The sequence below is a fragment of the Lactuca serriola genome, chromosome 4 (assembly GCF_051521515.1).
Source record: "Lactuca serriola cultivar US96UC23 chromosome 4, Lser_US96UC23_V15, whole genome shotgun sequence".
Lineage (NCBI taxonomy): Eukaryota > Viridiplantae > Streptophyta > Magnoliopsida > Asterales > Asteraceae > Lactuca > Lactuca serriola.
Window position 1 is genome coordinate 200,267,582 of NC_136411.1, and position 18,722 is coordinate 200,286,303.

Sequence of the window (18,722 nt, forward strand, 5' to 3'; positions counted from 1 at the left end):
CCACCTTTCCCTAATTTTCTTTCGACCTTATATTGAGGTGATCCACCTACTTGAACCTGAAAATCAATGCATTTTATAAGTAAAGAAGCATTACAAAAATCGAATGAGCAATAGACAAGATACCCTTTCATGAAATGGGGCGGTATTCCCTTCTTCTTCCTAGCCTGTAACCCTGTTAGCGCTTTAGCCATCGCTTACATCTGCCATTGCTACTTTGAATGTCTCTTCTCCGGTTTCCTCTGTTCGCTTTTTATCCTCCTCTGCTTCAGAAATGACAACCACCGACTATTTTGCTAAACCCTCTTTCTTCTTCTTAGTCGGCAACCTCGACTTCTTTTGTTGCTTCGGCTTAACACTAACCGTCGCCGCTTCCCTAGCTGCAGTTGCTCGAGTTTTAATGTGATTACCCACCAAATGCTCCGATTGCTTATTGGGCCTACCTTCTCTCTTCTTCTTCTCGACTACAGGAGCACGTGCAAGGCGTACTCAAAATTCGTTCAAATTGGGGACAGAACAAATGGAAATGGAATAAGCCCTAAGTTGGAAATGAGGATGATGACACGTGATTCACATCAGGTAATGACTTTAGGGTTGCAGTGGAAGAAGGAGAAAGAGAGTTGTTGGGATAATATTGCTTTCTTCACCCGATTTCTTTCTGCATATACAACACACGTTACGAGTTACAGTTCGTATGGTTATCTACTCTTATGGATCCGACTCCGACCCATTTTTAGCTTTGGATCTGACCCGACTCATTTTAACTTTAATATCTTTAATTAAATTCACTGGTACACAATATAAACAAATATACAAATTATATTATAAAAAAAGTTATAATTCATAAGTTATCAAAATTAATGAAATATTATTTTATTAAATAATTAATTTTTAAATTCAATTCAAAATCAACATCCATGGGTTCCACGGGTTTTAACCTAGTTAAATAATCAAATAAACACAACTGTAGACAAAAACAAAATTGAGATAGTCAAACAACATGTTGAAATAGTCAAACAAACCAGATGTCTTCTACACCCGCGTAGAGCTCAATTGCCAACTAGATGACTCTGCCATTTCAAACACTTAGGGGGTGTTTGGGATTGCGTTTGAAAAATGCTTATTTGCTTATTGGCTTTTTGAAAAGCTAATAAGCCAAAAAAAGTGTTTGGCAAACTCAAAAGCATTTTTCAGAATGGCTTTTCCATAAGCTTCAATAAGTACTTTTTAATAAGCATGGAAAACGTGGCTTTTTGAAACTGCTTATGGCTTTTCAGCCAAAATAACTTCAAGGATCAAAAAGATAGAGATATCGGAAATCCCGTATGGAATGCTAGATCAATCGGAAAGATGAGGCATGAATGCTAGAAGGCTGGGATAGGTATTCAACCAGAAACCTGAACCCTTTAAGTCGTTCCTTCTTATCTAAACACTCCCAAACACCCTCTTGAAAAGCGATTTTCTTAGTCAATAATCAAAATAGAACACTGGAATCGACTATGGAGATGATCATTACACACACATACCTTCCAGTTTCAACAGATTTCAAATTCAACAAGACAACAACTCGAACGGTAGGCTGCTTGCATGCTACAATGGTGTTACGAACTAAACCATTTGAAAACCCTCTTCTTCTACTTACACACTCTCTCAAACCATAGACTGAGATTGACGTTTTGGTGACTCGAGTGAATTGCGTAACCTGCAAAAGAGGGTTGCCTGTTGTTGGTAACCGAATAAAACTTATAAAATGAAAAGTCTCCTCAATTATGGCGAATAAAGATTAAAAAATCATGTTAAGTGAGTTCAAACGATGTAGGTATTACAGAGTCAACATTTTTGGGTTGAAGAAATTGATTATACAAGAGTCAGGATTTTGGATCCGGTGGAAGCGTAGATGGCGCTGTTCGAACGCTTCTTTAATCGCCTCGTTGAGATCTCCGAAAGGGTTTACGGTACATTTCTAATTTCGCTTATCTTCTAGAATCTCGGAACCCATAGAAGATATAGTTCACCTGCTAAAAATTCTATTCAAATTCCCTCTTTCCCGTTTCTTCTGGGTTGCGTTCATAATTGGTTGATTATGATTATTTCTTCGAATTAGTTCGAATTTTTTCTCCTATTATATCGGATTCATCAGCCACCATTTTTGCTGTCAACCTTTCTGTGTCAAACTTCTTTCTTCTAGAGTTGAAATTTGGTTTAGGTCCAAAAAGTTTCTACCTTTTGATTGACAAAACTTATTTGCAGTTTTTGATTGCTGCTTCTCGAGTGAAGTACTGGAAGAAGATGAATACAAGATGTACATGGGTGGCATTGTTGCAGAACTCCAAGACTACTATCCCGATTCGTCTTTCATGGTTTTCAACTTTAGAGAAGGCGACAAAAGGACCCAAATTTCAGACATATTATCTCAATACGACATGACAGTAATGGAGTACCCTAGACAATATGAAGGGTGCCCAATGTTACCATTAGAAATGATCCATCACTTTCTTCGGTCCAGTGAAAGCTGGTTATCATTAGCAGGACAACAAAACGTGCTCTTAATGCACTGTGAAAGAGGAGGGTGGCCTGTTCTTGCTTTTATGCTTGCAGCTCTTCTTCTATTTCGCAAACAATACAATGGTGAACAGAAGACTCTTGATATGGTATACAAACAAGCCCCTAAAGAGCTTCTTCATCTTCTTACACCTTTAAATCCTCAGCCTTCACAGCTGAGGTATCTTCAGTATATATCACGGAGAAATTTGGGTTCTGATTGGCCACCTTCAGACACACCTTTAGCTTTGGATTGTATCATACTTCGTGTCCTTCCAATTTTTGGTGAAAAGGGTTGTCGACCTGTTGTTCGTGTATATGGTCAAGATTCATCTTCAACAACAGCCAATAGAAGTTCTAAGCTTTTGTTTTCATCTTCAAAAACCAAAAAACAAGCGCGTTACTATCAACCAGAAGAGTGTGAGCTTGTGAAGATAGATATTCATCATCGTGTACAAGGTGATGTTGTTCTTGAATGCATACATTTGGATCATGTAAGAGAGGAAATGATGTTTAGAGTGATGTTTCACACAACGTTTATTCGAGGTAATGTGCTTATGTTGAGTCGCGATGAAGTTGATGTCATGTGGGATTCAAGAGACCAGATTCCCAAGAACTTTAAAGCAGAGGTAGGAAAGTCGAAAACTTTGATTTTATTTTTGAATCTTTTTTTTTTTTTTTTTGAGAAGTGAAAGAAGTTGAATGCATATACTCATATATATAGATACATGATGTATTATCAGGTGATTTTTTCGGATGCTGATGCTCTATCATCTATGATCAACACAGAAGGAGAATTTGAAGATGGGAGTGAGACAGAAAGTCCTACACCTGAAGAGTTTTATGATATGGAAGAGATTTTCAGTAATGTAGTTGATACGCCAGATGCAAAAGTGGAATCTGAATCTGAATTTGAATCTGATACTCTTTTAACTATAAAAGACAATGAATCGGATGCTGAAAATTATGATATAGTGTTGAAGGAGGAAGCACAACCTGAAAATAAGGTGAAAAAAGGAAATGATTTGGGGTATATAAATGGTGGTTTGAAGCTTACAGAAGTGGTTGCTAATGAAGTTGAAATAAAAGATAAAGAGGAAAGGGAAGAGAGTCCGGGGAAGAAGGGTAAAGATGGAAGAAAAGTTTCGGGAAACTCAAAGCAAAAAGGAAAGCCACCGGAAGGTCCTGTGAATACAAGAATTGCAAAAGCGAATGTGGTGTCAAGGTGGATTCCTCCTAATAAAGGATCGTATACGAATTCATTGCATGTGTCTTATCCACCAACGAGGTATAATAGTGCGCCACCTGTCCTGGCAGAATTGGGGGAGAAAAAATCAGGTGAAGGTGTGAGGAATAAAGCAGAGAATGGATCAAAGAAAGATGTTAAAGTGGGCGAGTCTTCACCTGTTCGGCGATCTGGTAAGTCTCTGGGTTCTGGTGCCTTGAAAGATCTTGTTGGAATTTTGGAAGAGAATTCAGTGAAGGTTACTACTCCACCTCCTACACCACTGCCGCCAGTAGCAAGCAGGGCACCTCCACCTCCACCTCCACCACCTCCTCCTCCTCCACCTCCACCACCTAGCTCATATGACATCTATATTGATGATGAAGTTGTGCCTGCTTCTCCACCTTTGCCTCCTAAACAGGTTCCACCTCCACCTCCACCTCCACCCCCACCACCACCTCCAATGTATGCAGCCGCATCTCCTCCACCTCCACCTCCACCTCCACTCCCACCACCACCTCCACCACCCCCACCCCCACCTCCAATGTACGCGGCTTCATATCCTAGTTATAATGCCCTATTACCGCCACCATCACCACCCAGGTATGGAGCTCCATCTCCACTTCCCCCGCCCCCACCCCCAATGTATGGAGGAGCCTCACCTCCATCTCCACCACCACCACCACCCCTACCTCCTTCGCGGAGTGCTCCATTCCCACCACCTCCCCCTATGGCTCCATCTCCACCGCTTTATGCTGGACCTCCACGTCCACCACCGCCATTTCAAGGTGCACCACTGCCTGGTTGTTTTCCACCAATGCGGGGACCTCTAAGATCCAGCTTAAAGCCACCCCTTTATAGCGAGGTTACCATGTGGGAAGAATTGCAAAGAACCGGAGAACCCCAAAGGTATTTCACTTTTTTGCAAAACATTATTATACACACAAATTTTTAGACTTAATTACAGAAATGGTCTACTAAAAAACAACAGTTTCACTCGAAAATAATTTTTTGTAATGATTCTGTTCTTAAGTAAGGTGACTAAGAAAACCTTTTAGTTAAATTTTACGCTTCATCTTCATGAAATCCAGATTTGGAATGATGAACTAAACCTCCACATCATGAATGATGGAACCCAATTCTGTAATTTACTCCAAAGTTTTAGATGTTTTTGATTTATAATTATGTTGTTATTGAATTGTAGTGCACTAGAAATTGATGTGTCAGAATTTGAGACACTGTTCTCAGCCATAGCCCCAAAGAAAGATACTTTTAAAGCTTCAAATTCTGAAAAATTCCACTTGGTAATGCTTTGTAAATTAATAAATCAAGTAAATAAATGACACACTTTAGAATACTGATAAGCTTTTTCATTTAAACTCTTTGAAAAATGGACTACATTAGTTTTTGGATATTTGCCATTTATAGCATCCAATATTTTTTTAAATATTCACCTTTACTCATTATTATTGCAAACTTGTTTATCAAATGGAGTTTAAATGATGGTAAATCTGTCTCTACTAACATTCTTTCAACCTTTCTTTCCTTGAATCTTGTATGCTTATTGAAACGCTTTCTTTTTAGATCAACTTCTTCACCAAAATGTGTTTCAAGAATGAAATTTCTTGCAGTTTCTAATTTTTCATTATAGCTCTCAGATTAATTCTTGATACAGAATAAATGGCATTGTTTATGAATATTTTTGTAATTTGTCCTATGAATAAGTTGAATAAAAGAAATTTTATCTGGCATCTACAGGCTGTAGCTTTAGCTATGGATGAATCAATCTTAGATGCTGATCAAGTAGAGAATCTTATCAAGTTTTGTCCTACTAAAGAAGAAATGGAGCTTCTGAAGGTAAAAATATTACTTCATAGCTCATACATATATATATTTATTTATGGGATGAAAAAAAGTTTCAGTTTTGATACTTCCATTTATGTATTGATCTTCTTCATTGCAACTTTTCAGAATTATGCAGGCGACAGGGTGATGCTGGAAAAATGTGAACAGGTTGGTGTAGCCATATCATCAATTATTTCTATCTTCTTTCTATGCAACTTTAAATTCTCATAATTTTTTTCTCCAAGTTCTTCCTTGAGCTCATGAAGGTGCCACATGTAGGATCAAAATTACAAGTTTGTCTCTTAAAAATTCAATTTGACACCAAGGTATCTTCTTTTATGTTATAATTGGAGTCTGCTGCTAATCATAATTTTCTTTTTATGTATTTTTATTATTTTCTCATATTGACATTTCTTTCAGCTTTCTGAGTTTAAGAAGAGTTTAAACACTGTAAATTCTGCATGTGACGAGGTCAGGACTTCTGTGAAATTAAAGGAGATCATGAAACGGATTTTGTATTTAGGGAATACATTAAATCAAGGAACTGCAAGAGGTAAAAAATAATAATAATAATAATAATAATAATAATAATAATAATGATGATGATGATAAAAACAATAATTGTTGAACTAAATGCATTTGAAAATATAAGAAAAGAATGATGGTTTATGGTTGTGCAGTTATAGAGAGGCTTGTGAAGTTTGTGAGGGTGTTTAGAAAAGCTCATGAAGAAAACTGTAAACAGACTGAACTAGAAAAGATGAAAGCTCAAAAAGAGATTGAAATGGAGAAGGCAATGGGTTTTAACTTAACAAAAAAATCTTCTCTTTTTGGATCTCCATAGCCACAAAGTCAAAGGGTGTTGACCCAATAACCACCTGAAAAGGGTATGCTAGTCAATGCACTGTAATTACATACATACATATGATGTTTCGGTGTTTTTAAGGTGGTTTCAAGAAGCTGATCTGACCTTAAATCCTAGTTTCACTTTACAATTTTAACAATGTATATTATAGTGTCGTTATTAACCAAGACTATCTTCAACATGGCAAGAAGTGGAAGCGCCTGAAATCCTATCCCGATCTCTCTTGAAAATCGGCTGTGGCCTGTAATCCTTGGCAATGGTGGGTTCATGCTGATAGTGGCAACATCCAATGGAGCTGGACGTTGAACCTGGTTGGATTGTTCTTTTGTATGTTTCAAGAGCACAAAATTGCCTCAATGTGATCAATCAAATACCATACATGAGTCAAGGCTGTAGAAATTGAAGACAAAATACACAAATCATTATGAAAGCATTTATGAACGGTGACGACATCATCAAATCCAAGCCCTAAAATCTTATGAACAAACATCAAAATTGCGAAATCAAAAGTAGCCCTAAATTGGATTCAACATTTAATGATTGTTGGTGATTCAATTACCTCTACAATTAATGAAGATTGATGATTTTGAATGACATAATGGACCAAATTGGATAAAGAAATTGCAAGAAAAATGAATACTTGGAAAATGCAGGGTGAGTAAGGCAGTAATCGGAGATCAAAGGACAACATGTGGGAGGTAGGGGTTGATCTCGTGATTAGGCTGTTCTGTGAAAAGGGTAAGATGGATGAGGCCTTAGTGTTAATAGAGGAGATGAGTTTGATCGATCTTTATCCTGATATGGTGATATTTTTCACAATGGTTAAAGGGATTTGTGATTTGGGTAGGATACAAGATGCTAACAGATTGTTTAAGATTGTAAACCAACATGGATTACCTCCAAATGTTGTTGCATATTCTGCACTTCTTGATGGGGTTTGCAAAGTTGGTGATTTAGAAAGAGGGTTAGAGTTATTAGATGAAATGGAAAAAAAACGTGGGAGTTGTTCTCCAACCGTAGTCACTTACACATCTATAATCCAAAGCTTCTGTGAAAAAGGTAGATCAATGGAGGCATTCACCATTTTAGATCGAATGGAAGCTTGTGGTTGTGCACCAAATAGGGTCACAATCAGTACCTTTATCAATGGCCTTATCAAGGAGGATAGAGTAGATGAAGCTTATAAGTTGATTGATAGAGTTGTAGCTAAAGGGAGTGTTTCAAAAAGTGAATGCTATAGCTCTCTTGTGGTGACATTTTTCAGGGGTGGAAAATTTGAAGAAGGTGAGAAGGTGTTTAGGAGGATGTTGGGTGGTGGTTTGAAGCCAAATGGGGTGGGATGTAGTGTTTTGTTGAAGAAGATGTGTTTAAAGGAAGAACGGGTGTTGGAAGGTTTTGAGTTGTATAATGAGATTGAGAAATTAGGGTTTGTGATTTCGATTGATTTAGAGATTTATTCTATCATGATGGATGGACTTTGTAGGAAAAGGCATTTGTTGGAAGCTTCAAAGCTTGCTAGGTTAATGGCTTAGATGGGTATCCAACTTGAAGGTAGTTGTTTGAAGAGTGTAGTTGAGTATTTAAAGAATGCTGGAGAAATGGATCTAGTGTCTCATATAGTTGAATAAGGTTAAATGAATCAACACATTCTTATCAATTGTGAGTTGTAAATTTAGAGTTAAATCATTATCATTGAAATGTTGTATGAGAATTTAATCATTGTTTCAATAATAATTAAGTGGTTGTTAGTGTTTGGGATTTTCCTTATTTAAAACTTATAACTTTTCTTGGAATGTAGAAAAAATTGTTTGGATTAGCTTTATGCGGTATTAGAAGGCAATTAGTTTGTAAGTTGCTTTTTATTGTTTGACAATTTTTGTTTACATATGTAAAATGAACAAAAATAACAAGGATATTACGGTAAACTGGTATATGGGTCGTTGGTCATAAAAAAGAAAAACAAGACAGATCCATTTGGTTTTCAAGGTTAAAACAAAAGAGTGGTAAAATAGTAAATTTTTTTATACAAACTAACACAAAAGGTATCGGCCTGGATTATACTTTCAACCTTTAATACATATATTGTAAATATTGTAGACCCGCTTACCGATAAAATGGTTGTTTATGTAAAATTTTAAACATTTACTACATTGATCTAACTGAAAAAGGCATATGTAACAATCTATGTTTTCCTCATAAAAACAATGATTTCATTAAACGGTATATAAATCATACACGTACATCAAATGGGCTAGGTATACAAATATGGGCTGCTATATATTGGGCTGCACATAACACAAATACAAAGACCATATAGATACATATAAGTGACATCTAACATCCCCCGTAGTCTGAACGGGAGAGCGAGACCGGACGTTTAGACTAGATCTAAAATCAAGAAACAATGCAGACGGTAAACCTTTGGTAAAAATGTCAGCATACTGGGATGAAGAGGGGACATGAAGAACACGAATCTGACCCATAACAACCTGATCACGAACAAAATGAATATCGATCTCTATATGTTTAGTGCGTTGGTGTTGAACTAGGTTCGTGGACAAGTAAACCTCACTAACATTATTACAGTAAACTAAGGTAGCAGTGAGAGGGGGATAAAGTAACTCGTGTAATAGATTGCGAAGCCAACATGTCTCAGCAACAGCATTGGCAACACCCCAATACTCGGCTTCGGCACTAGAGCGAGAAATCGTGCCTTGTCGTTTGGACGACCATGAGAGAAGATTTTGACCAAGAAACACACAATAACCGGAAGTGGAGCGCTGTGTAAACGGACAACCTACCCAATCTGCATCAGAATAAGCAATAAGACCCCAAGATGGAGAAACGTATAACTGAAGACCATGATCCAATGTGACCTGAAGATATCGTAAGATACGCTCAAGAGCCATAAAGTGAGGCTCCCGAGGATCATGCATAAAGAGACAAACCTGCTGAACATCACAAGTAATATCTGGACGAGTAAACGTCAAGTACTGAAGCACACCAGCCAAACTACGATATAAAGTCGGATCCGAAACAGGTGGGCCAGTACCATCAAACTTGGCGGATGTATCTGTCGGGGTCCGGGCAGGTTTGCAATGAAGCATACTGACTCGGTTAAGAATCTCTGTGGCATATTTTTATTGAGATAAGAACATGTCATGGTTGTTACGGGTGACAGCAATAGCAAGAAAATAGTTTAGAGCCCCTAAGTTTGTAATGGAGAACTCTGAACGAAGAGAAGCAATAAGGTGCCAAAGAAGACCATTGGATGAAGCAGTTAAGACAATATCATCCACATATAGAAGCAAGTACATTATCTGGTCACCCTGTTTGTAAATAAAAAGAGAAGTATCGAATTTACTGTTAGTAAAACCACGATCAATGAGAAACTGAGCAAACCGGTGGTACCACGCGCGAGGGGCCTGATTGAGGCCATATAAGGACTTCTTCAGTAAAAAAATGTGATTAGGAGCGGACGGATCGCGAAACCCTGGGGGTTGATGCATGTAAACGGTCTCATGATGATACTTGTGAAGAAAAGCATTCTTCACATCCAGCTGATGAACCGGCCTATGATGCGAAATGGCCAAGCTAAGAACAGTGCGTATGGTAGCCCATTTAACAACCGAGCTAAATGTCTCATCACAGTCAATACCAGGTCATTGACTATGACCATTCGCCACAAGTCGCGCCTTGTACCTTGCAAAAGATCCATCTACATTATGCTTCTGCTTAAATAACCAAATATAATTAATCACATTAACATTAGGGGGCCGAGGCACAAGATCCCAAGTCTTGTTAGAAATAAGATCATTAAATTCATCTTTCATAGCATTTAACCAAATATAATTAAGTTCCACTCCCTTAATTATAGCAAAACAACTTTTCAACCTTTGCAACTTTGTGAATTGAAACTTTTGTTTTTCTATAATTAGTATTGCTAACTCGCAACACTTAACATAATAATCATGCTCCTACTAACTGTTGGATTAGGTGTCTAAGCCCATAACTATAATTGGTACATACTTGACCCGAGAGTAGCATCGTCCATTTTGGGTTGCATATCATCAAGAGAATTTGATAGGATGGATATTTGAGTAAGAGGTTACTTATGATTTATTAATATATTATAAGTTCTAATATATTAATATGAAATCATATTGTTTAATTATTATTGATCAAGAATTAATTTGGAATTAATTTTGTGATCAAAAGAGACTAATTAAATATATGGGTATTGATTTGGTAAATCAATGATTCTTATAGTGTGGGCCAATTGTTATTTAGGATGGGCTAAACCAATATGACAGTCCATGGAGGTTTAACCCATAGAGCCTAAGTAATATGAAAGGTCATGGGCATTAGGGTTTGCATGGATGTAACCCTAGTCTTTGCCACACTATAAAAGGACTCCCTTAGCCCCTAAAATCGGCTACATGTGTTCTTGGAGTTCATATGAGCCGATTTTAAAGCTAGTAATCTCTCTCTCAAGTTCTCTTTTTTCGTAGGTGTGTTGTGAACCGTTTGAGGCATCACACTTGGGGTGCTAAGTTCTTAAAGGCCAAACAAAACAAGTTACAACAATAGGTAATCATATAACTCACTCTTATGTTATTTATGTGAATTGTATGCTAGTTGTAGGCTTCAAGCTTTGGAAACACTATTGCATGTATAATTAGAGAAAACATAGATCCAAAGCTTTTAAGGTTGTGTAATACCTCGTTTATTAAATAAATAAACAGAAAAATTCATGAATGATAGTAGCCCTAAAATCAATAATAATATAGCAAGGTGTTGGTCTCGAGGGTTAATGATTACAATTTTAGAAGTTGGGGGTTAAAAGTGTAAGTTCTGGATTTAATTTGAAAAGGATTTCAGAAGTCAAGGTATGTTGGTAAGTTTTGGACTTAAAATGAAATGAATTTATGTAATTAGGGGATAAAGGGTAAATATTGATTAAATGTGAAAAGATCCTATGGGGAGGGACTAGACTTGTAACTATACAAAAGTTTTAAAGTGGACGGGGTTTATAACCCGCCACCCTTGCCATGCCAAACCCTAACCCTAGCAAGGGTTCCTCAGCCGCCATGTGAGAGTTTTCAGCCGCTATCACTCTTTTTCATTTGTTTTTCCGATCAGACGAGCCGCCAAGTGACCACCCCACCATCGAACCGTCACCACCACTGTGACTGTAGGACGTCATAATCGTGAACCACTGCTGCTATCATTTTTCGGTGAGGTCGCAATCTCGTTTTCCTCTGTCGCCACCACTCCTTCTTCTTCTTCTTTCTCGCCTTCAGTCACGTCGCCATCACCGCCATGCGGCTGTTCGGAATATACTAGCGAACTCTGGCCGCCGCCTACCACCATGATGGTGGCTGTGTTGGTGCATGTTTCAGTGAACCTTGTGCAGGTGTGTGCGTTGCTGTTGTATTTCGAAGCTAGTGTATGCTCTATATTGGCCGGAAGACGTGGGAACCACCATGGCACCCCACCATGGTGGCCATTACCTTACTGCTGCCCCTGCTACCGCTTTCTGCCGTCACCAGCCACCGTGAAGGGTGGCTGTATGTGTGTGTTTTGTGTGTGAGTGTATTTTATGAAGTAAAAATTGTATGTATTGCTTTAGATGGAATAATCAAAGAAAAGAACCCACCACCACCACAGTGAGGTGGTGGCTGCCACCATGTGCCACCGCCGGCCACCACAAGGGTGGCTGTGTGTGTTTATCATAGTGTGTGTGTTTATTTTTTTAGGTGAAAGCATTGTAAAATGTAGTTAGAGATTAGAATAATGAAAAGAAACTCATAAACACCACCGTGAGGTGGTGGCTACCGCCTCTTGCCGTCACCAGCCGCCTCCCCATTTATTTAATTAGTCTCTTTTGATCACAAAATTAATTCCAAACTAATTCTTGATCAATACTAATTAAATAATATGATTTCATATTAATATATTAGAGCTTATAATATATTAATAAATCATAAATATCCTCTTCTCAAAAGTTCATCCTACAAATTGTTCCGGTGTCGTGCAACCCAAATGGACCATGCTACTCTCGGGTCAAGTACATACCAATTATAGTTATGAGCTTAGACACTAAATCCAATAGTCTCCCACTTGGATAAGTCTAATAACTATAACTGCAAGTACGACTTAAAACACCGACTAGCAATCATAGCTCTTAAAAGCCTCTGTCGAACTCAGACGCTCCATTTTAGATAAGTGATCATATAATCCTCTGTTCTCAAGATATCAGCTGGAAAAATACATGGAACAATGTCATACTTATTGTCCAGCAGTTTGTTTCCCGGTTTCCGATTTTTTTGACATAGAACTTAATCGAACACATCAATTTAGCTCAGACCGTGCCCGATACATAGGTCAAACCAAAATCATTGAGGGGCCCAAGATATCGCTTTTAATCCTCCAAGGACTAAAAGGAACAGATAAACTTCGACAGTATATGCTTGTACTAACTATTCATCAAATTGTACACAACAAAACGTTTTATAACATCCAGTTACCGATACGTTTTCGTGCTATCAATGTACAACCAACTCATAGTCAACAACTCATATATCTAGGTTTGAAGACTTATATGATATTATCATCTCATGATCACTCGAGATAAATTCCATGAAGTGATACAAGTGAGCGCGGGTTTAATCCAATACTCAGACCTTATGAGCACTCATGAATGTTGCAGTAAACTTTGCTATGTCTAATACGATTCAGACACATCTACAAGCCATATTCATGACAATCTTACTTCAATACCTACTTCCAACGTATGATCGACTGTGGATAGTTTGAATAATATGATATAACGTAACATAATTATCCTGGAAGTCAAAACTGCTGGATATAGTGTCTAAGTCCATAACTATATTTGGTATGTACTTGACCCGACCCGGCATGGTCCATTTGGGTTGCATGGCATTGCAATACTTGGATAGACAAAATGAGAGAAAGGACACTTATGGTTATTAATATATTATATAATAACATTATTATTATTTAATTAGTGTTGATCAAGAATTAGTTTAGAATTAATTTGGTGATCAATATGAGACTAATTAAATATATAGGGTTGATTATGTCAATCATCTATTCTTTTATAGTGGGCTAATGATCCATGGTTTATGGAGTTGGGCTATAACCCATTAGGAGCTCCATGGATATTCCATGGGGGTTACAAACCCATGGATCATTAGAAATGAAGAGTCATGACAATTAAGGGCATACATGTGTAAACCCTAATTGTGACAACACTATAAAAGGGACCCTATGGCTAGCAAAATTGGTAACTAGTTGATTCTAAAAGGGAATAACTGATTTTGAGTGTTAGTGACATTCTCTCAAGTTATTCCAAGTCTTGTGGTGTTGTGTGAAGCATTTGAGGCGCAACATCTGGGGTGCTAGGCTCACAAAGTCATCAAGGAATCCAAGCAAAAAGAAAGGTATGTACTTCTAATAGTTTTATATTACATGTTACCCATGCCATGCTAGTTAGGAAGTAAACCTTGGAAAATCAACTTTGCATGTATTTTAGCGAAAACATAGATCCAAGGTTTATAGGGTTGCATGTAGACCATAGGAGTGTTAGAATGCTCAAAACCCATCAAAAACATGCAAAATGAAACAATAGTAAATGATTGACATAAGATAGTACCATACTAGTAAATAAAAACACCTTTTATTTAAGCATCAAATGTCAATTACATTTCAACTATTACAAGTTTCGAAAGCTATATAATCACTAAAACTAATATCATCCTTCAGCTCAATGCGCCTCGCATGCGGTCAATGCTTAACCCTACTCGATCCTTCGCGAGGGGATCTACTGGGTTTTCATCCGATGATACCCTCTTTGCCACGAGGAGTCCTTCTTCTATTCGATGTCTAATGAAGTGGTATTTCTGTCAATGTGCTTGGATCTGCCATGATCCCTTGGTTCCTTGGCTAAGACAACTACACTTTTGCTGTCACAGAAAATATCCATAGGCTCCTTTTTAGCTAGCACAAATCCAAGATCTCTCATGATGTTCATCAGCGATCTTTCCTCCTTTGCCGCCTCGCTTGCTGCTATGTACTCTGATTCACAAGTTGAATCACCTACTGTCTCCTGCTTGGAACTTTTCCAAGTGATATTGCTCCTCCATTTAGAGTAAAGACCTATCCCAACTGAGAGCGGAAATTATCCCTGACGGTTTGAAAGCTGGCATCGCTATACCCCACCACTCTCAAGTCATCACTCCCACCGAGGGTAAGGACCCAGTCCCTAGTCCCCCGTAGGTACTTGAGAATGTTCTTTACCGCAATCCAGTGAGCCTTGCCAGGATTCCCTTGATATCTTCTGACCATGCTCAAAGCAAAGGCCACATCAGGGCGAGTACAAGTCATAGATGTTGGATTAGGTGTCTAAGCCCATAACTATTATTGGTATGTATTCGACTCGAGAGTAGCATGGTCCATTTGGGTTGCATATCATCAGGACAATTTGTTAGGATGGACTTTTGAGAGAAGGTTATTTATGGTTTATTAATATATTATAAGTTATAATATATTAATATGAAATCATATGTTTTAATTAGTGTTGATCAAGAATTAATTTGGAATTAATTTAGTGATCAAAAGATACCAATTAAATCTATGGTGACTAATTATGGTAATTAGTTATATTTATATGTGTTGGGCTTATGATCCATGTTGGACCAAGTTTATGTATGGATACATAAAGAGTTAGGCCACATGAACCATGGATCATAAAACCCATGGGTATGGGTTTGGGTTATACCTATGACTCCTAGAGTTCAACACATATAAATACATATGTGATAACCTAAAACCGCCACCCCTAGTATGTGCATGCATGTTCTTGGAGTTCATGAAGGTTTTGGAGTGCATGGACATTCTCTCTCAAGTCCTACCTTTGTCCTTGATGTATTGTGACTTCATTTGAGGCTTCCACACTATTGGGGCTAAGCTCTTAAGGCCAAATGCATCAAGACTTCCAGCCATATGAAAAGGTATGTTACACTAACTAGTATCTTGTGTAGTTTACATCTTTGTATGCTAGTTATAGGCTTAATACCTTGGAATCACCTTTGCATGTATAATTAGTGAAAACATAGATCCAAGGTATTTAGGGTTGTATGTGCACCATAGGATGTTGTATTATACCAAAACCCAACAGTGGTATCAGATCCATGGGTTGTTTTCAATTATACTTGATGCAAGTTGCTAGAAAAAAACTGAAGAAATCGAATTTTTTGCTGTCTGGACAGTAGACTCGACGAGTCCAATGATGGACTTGACGAGTCCATGAACAAATTCATCCAACTCGTTGAGTTGGTTCATGCACTCGACGAGTTGGACCCCCTGACAACATATCTTCGAGTTTTTTTTGGCCTGTTTTGGATTAGAATCATTACCACAAAGTGTTTTTATTCATAAAATTTGTTTTTGATACTATGGTAATGTTTATTCTCATTCAAATAAAGGATAATTGTCAAAGTTTCAAGATTTATGTTAATTTATGTGATTAGCTAAGTTCTTGAAAATTGGTGATATGAATTGTTTTTGTTTATGAGTTAGTTTAGATTAATAGAAAAAAATTATGTGATAGTTGTTTTCAATCCAAATTAATCTAGAAGTTGTTCATAATATGTGTTTTTGTAACTTGTCCTCAAGTTACATGAAAAGTCACATTTATGAATTTTAAAACTCATAAAATTTCCATAAGTTACGAAAAATGAAGAGTCACATTTTTTAAATGCTTTTAAAGTCTTCCATAACTTTTCTACAAGTTATGGAACTTGAAGAGTTTTTCCATTAAACCACTTTAAAACTCCTATGTTATGGAAACCATAAGTTTTTGAATTATTCAAAACTTGTCCTCAAGTTTTGGAATTTGTAAAGTTTCCCCCCATGAATACTTTAGTTCCAAGTTAACCCTTAGAGTTTTAAAAGTTAAAATTCAACCTTTATACTATTATAATATTAATAGTTAATACTTATATATATATATATATATATATATATATATATATATATATATGTATGTATGTATACGAACAAAGTCAGTCTTACCGTTAGTAGACTTCATTCACGAAGCCGGTCTATAAGGGAGGTATAAGGTAACTGCCTATAAAATGGCAGGTTAATGGGTGTCTACTCTCACCCACCGCTTCCTTGACCGGTGGATGGTCGTTATCCAAACAGGTTTGACAGGACTATAATTCTACCTTCATTAAAAGTATAATGATAATTACTAAGTAACTAAACACTTATTAAATTCCCAATATTAGTTACTTAGGAAAATGTGAATTTAGTGCTAACCCATGAAATTACACTTTGTAGCTTACCAAGTCGTTGGTGGAGCGTGTTTGGGTAACCGACATACTAACATGGACTAGTAAGAGTGGCAAATGGTGACTTAATTTTTATCATAGATCGGTGGAGCGCGTGTGTGTAACCGGAACATCGATTAGGTGATAAATATTAAGGATACCAAGTCAATTTGAATGGTTATTCACACCTTGTTTTGTGACCCTCGGTATCCCAGTCACAAAATTTGAGAGGGCACAATCGAGGTTGAAACATGTCATTGAAAAGTTCAATGAATCTCAAAAGATCTAGGAGTTTCAAATCCAATTAAAACCTAATAAATTATTTCGTTTTTCATGGTGGAAATTGGTGAATCGTCATTCGCCTACCTTCAAATATCTTATAGCTTGGATTACGACATCCCTCTTCCAAGTTATAAAATATTGTGTTGGGTCCTAGCCTTAATATTGCATATTGGGTGTTATATTAAGGACTTAAAAATCAAGTAACTTGAATATATCCCATTGTAGATGTCTATTTTAGACATCTATGATCTTCCAAAATCTCTTGGAATTTCACTTCCTCCACCCCTCCAATTATTCTCCCTAACCCACAAGTTCAAGGTCACTCAATCCCTATTGGCAAGCAAGATCTATGTGTGATCACATCTTGGAGATGAAGTCACATATTGACCAAGTCTTGAGAAATTTGGATGTTCAATCACTTTCTAAGTCACGTAGTGAGTTCTTTTGGGACTACTATGTGACAGACCATGACTTGACCCTTAATGATCTTACCTATTTGCTTGGTGCTGCTGAGTCAGCAATGATTTTGAGCACTGGTGAAGCAAATTCGAATGGAAGATCGACTTCCCAAACTTTCATGGGCATTGACAATGGTAACATTGGAAATCCAGCAAAAGCTTTCTCTTCCCAATGGAAAGGGATCAACCATAGTCGACTTGGTTGACCAAATGGTAAAGAAAAAGGCTAAGTATGAAACAGACTCGTTTACCATTCCCAAAGATTCTGTATGTTTCTGTTGCCAAAGGAAGGGGCATTGGTTGCAAAGCTGCCTATTTACCTGAAAGATCATATGGATGGTAAAGTCAAAAAGGTTTGACTCTACTTCGGGTAAAATCCACTATCTAACTCTATTAACTTCCTATTCCGAGATTCTTATTACATGATGTGACTAAATCAGATGTTGATGTTTTAAGAATCAAAGAAAGATAGGAAGCTTAAAGGAAGTATATGATGATTCTAATCGCGAAGATGGATTTCGATCACATGGTTTGGTGATTACAATTTTAAGCTGTTGCTTAAGAGTTATGACAAATTGCTTAGGAATGCATAATAACATAATTTTCATATGCATTTGCATTGTAAGGATAAGTTTTTCCGCAAGTTTTAAAATAAAATAAAATTTTAATTTTATTTATTTTAGATATCCTTACAATGGCATTTGTGAAAAATTATTGTTTATATGGTTCCATTGATAGCAATATTGGAAAAATGGATTTGATTCTTTCGTTTGTGGAAGTGTCATAATTTACCAAATAAGGAAAGATTCTTATCACCCACGTTTCAGTTGGATTTAACTTGGAATCATGCGACTTGTATTGTATGATGAATGAAAATTTTCATCTTTGGGAAATTAAGACTAATTCATTGTTCACATGTATATGTGAGTCAAGTGAAGGATTAGGGGATCGGGTACACTTGAGTGTACACTGGTCAGGTCCACCATAAAGAATGATGGGACTATTCGTCATGATTTACTAAAGCTTAGTAAATATGATTATACTTACAAGTTTAAGTATAATTATGAAACATTGGAAAAGTATCAATGTTGGGCAGAACGAATAAGAAGAATCAAATAAGGCAGAAAGATAAAAGTTTCTCCAATATGAAA

The 18,722-nt window shown here is 37.0% G+C and overlaps 1 protein-coding gene and 1 pseudogene across 2 annotated transcripts; both read left to right on the forward strand.

The window, feature by feature from the left end:
- The first annotated feature begins 1,320 nt into the window (after positions 1-1,320).
- On the forward strand, positions 1,321-8,226 carry LOC145103149 (formin-like protein 20; annotated as a pseudogene). The gene is made up of 8 exons (XR_013706382.1): positions 1,321-1,952; positions 2,248-3,167; positions 3,282-4,672; positions 5,522-5,620; positions 5,735-5,776; positions 5,854-5,934; positions 6,029-6,161; positions 6,289-8,226. The product of XR_013706382.1 is annotated as a formin-like protein 20 (transcript).
- LOC145103147 (uncharacterized) lies at positions 7,163-8,226 on the forward strand. Its single transcript, XM_079040694.1, has one exon. The coding sequence runs from the start codon at positions 7,163-7,165 to the stop codon at positions 8,003-8,005; it is 843 nt and encodes a 280-aa protein (XP_078896820.1). The 3' UTR covers positions 8,006-8,226.
- Positions 8,227-18,722: the final 10,496 nt, after the last annotated feature.

Bases quoted from the DNA above. Each gene is read 5' to 3' on its own strand.
- LOC145103147 (XM_079040694.1), top strand. From the start codon at position 7,163: ATGTGGGAGGTAGGGGTTGATCTCGTGATTAGGCTGTTCTGTGAAAAG.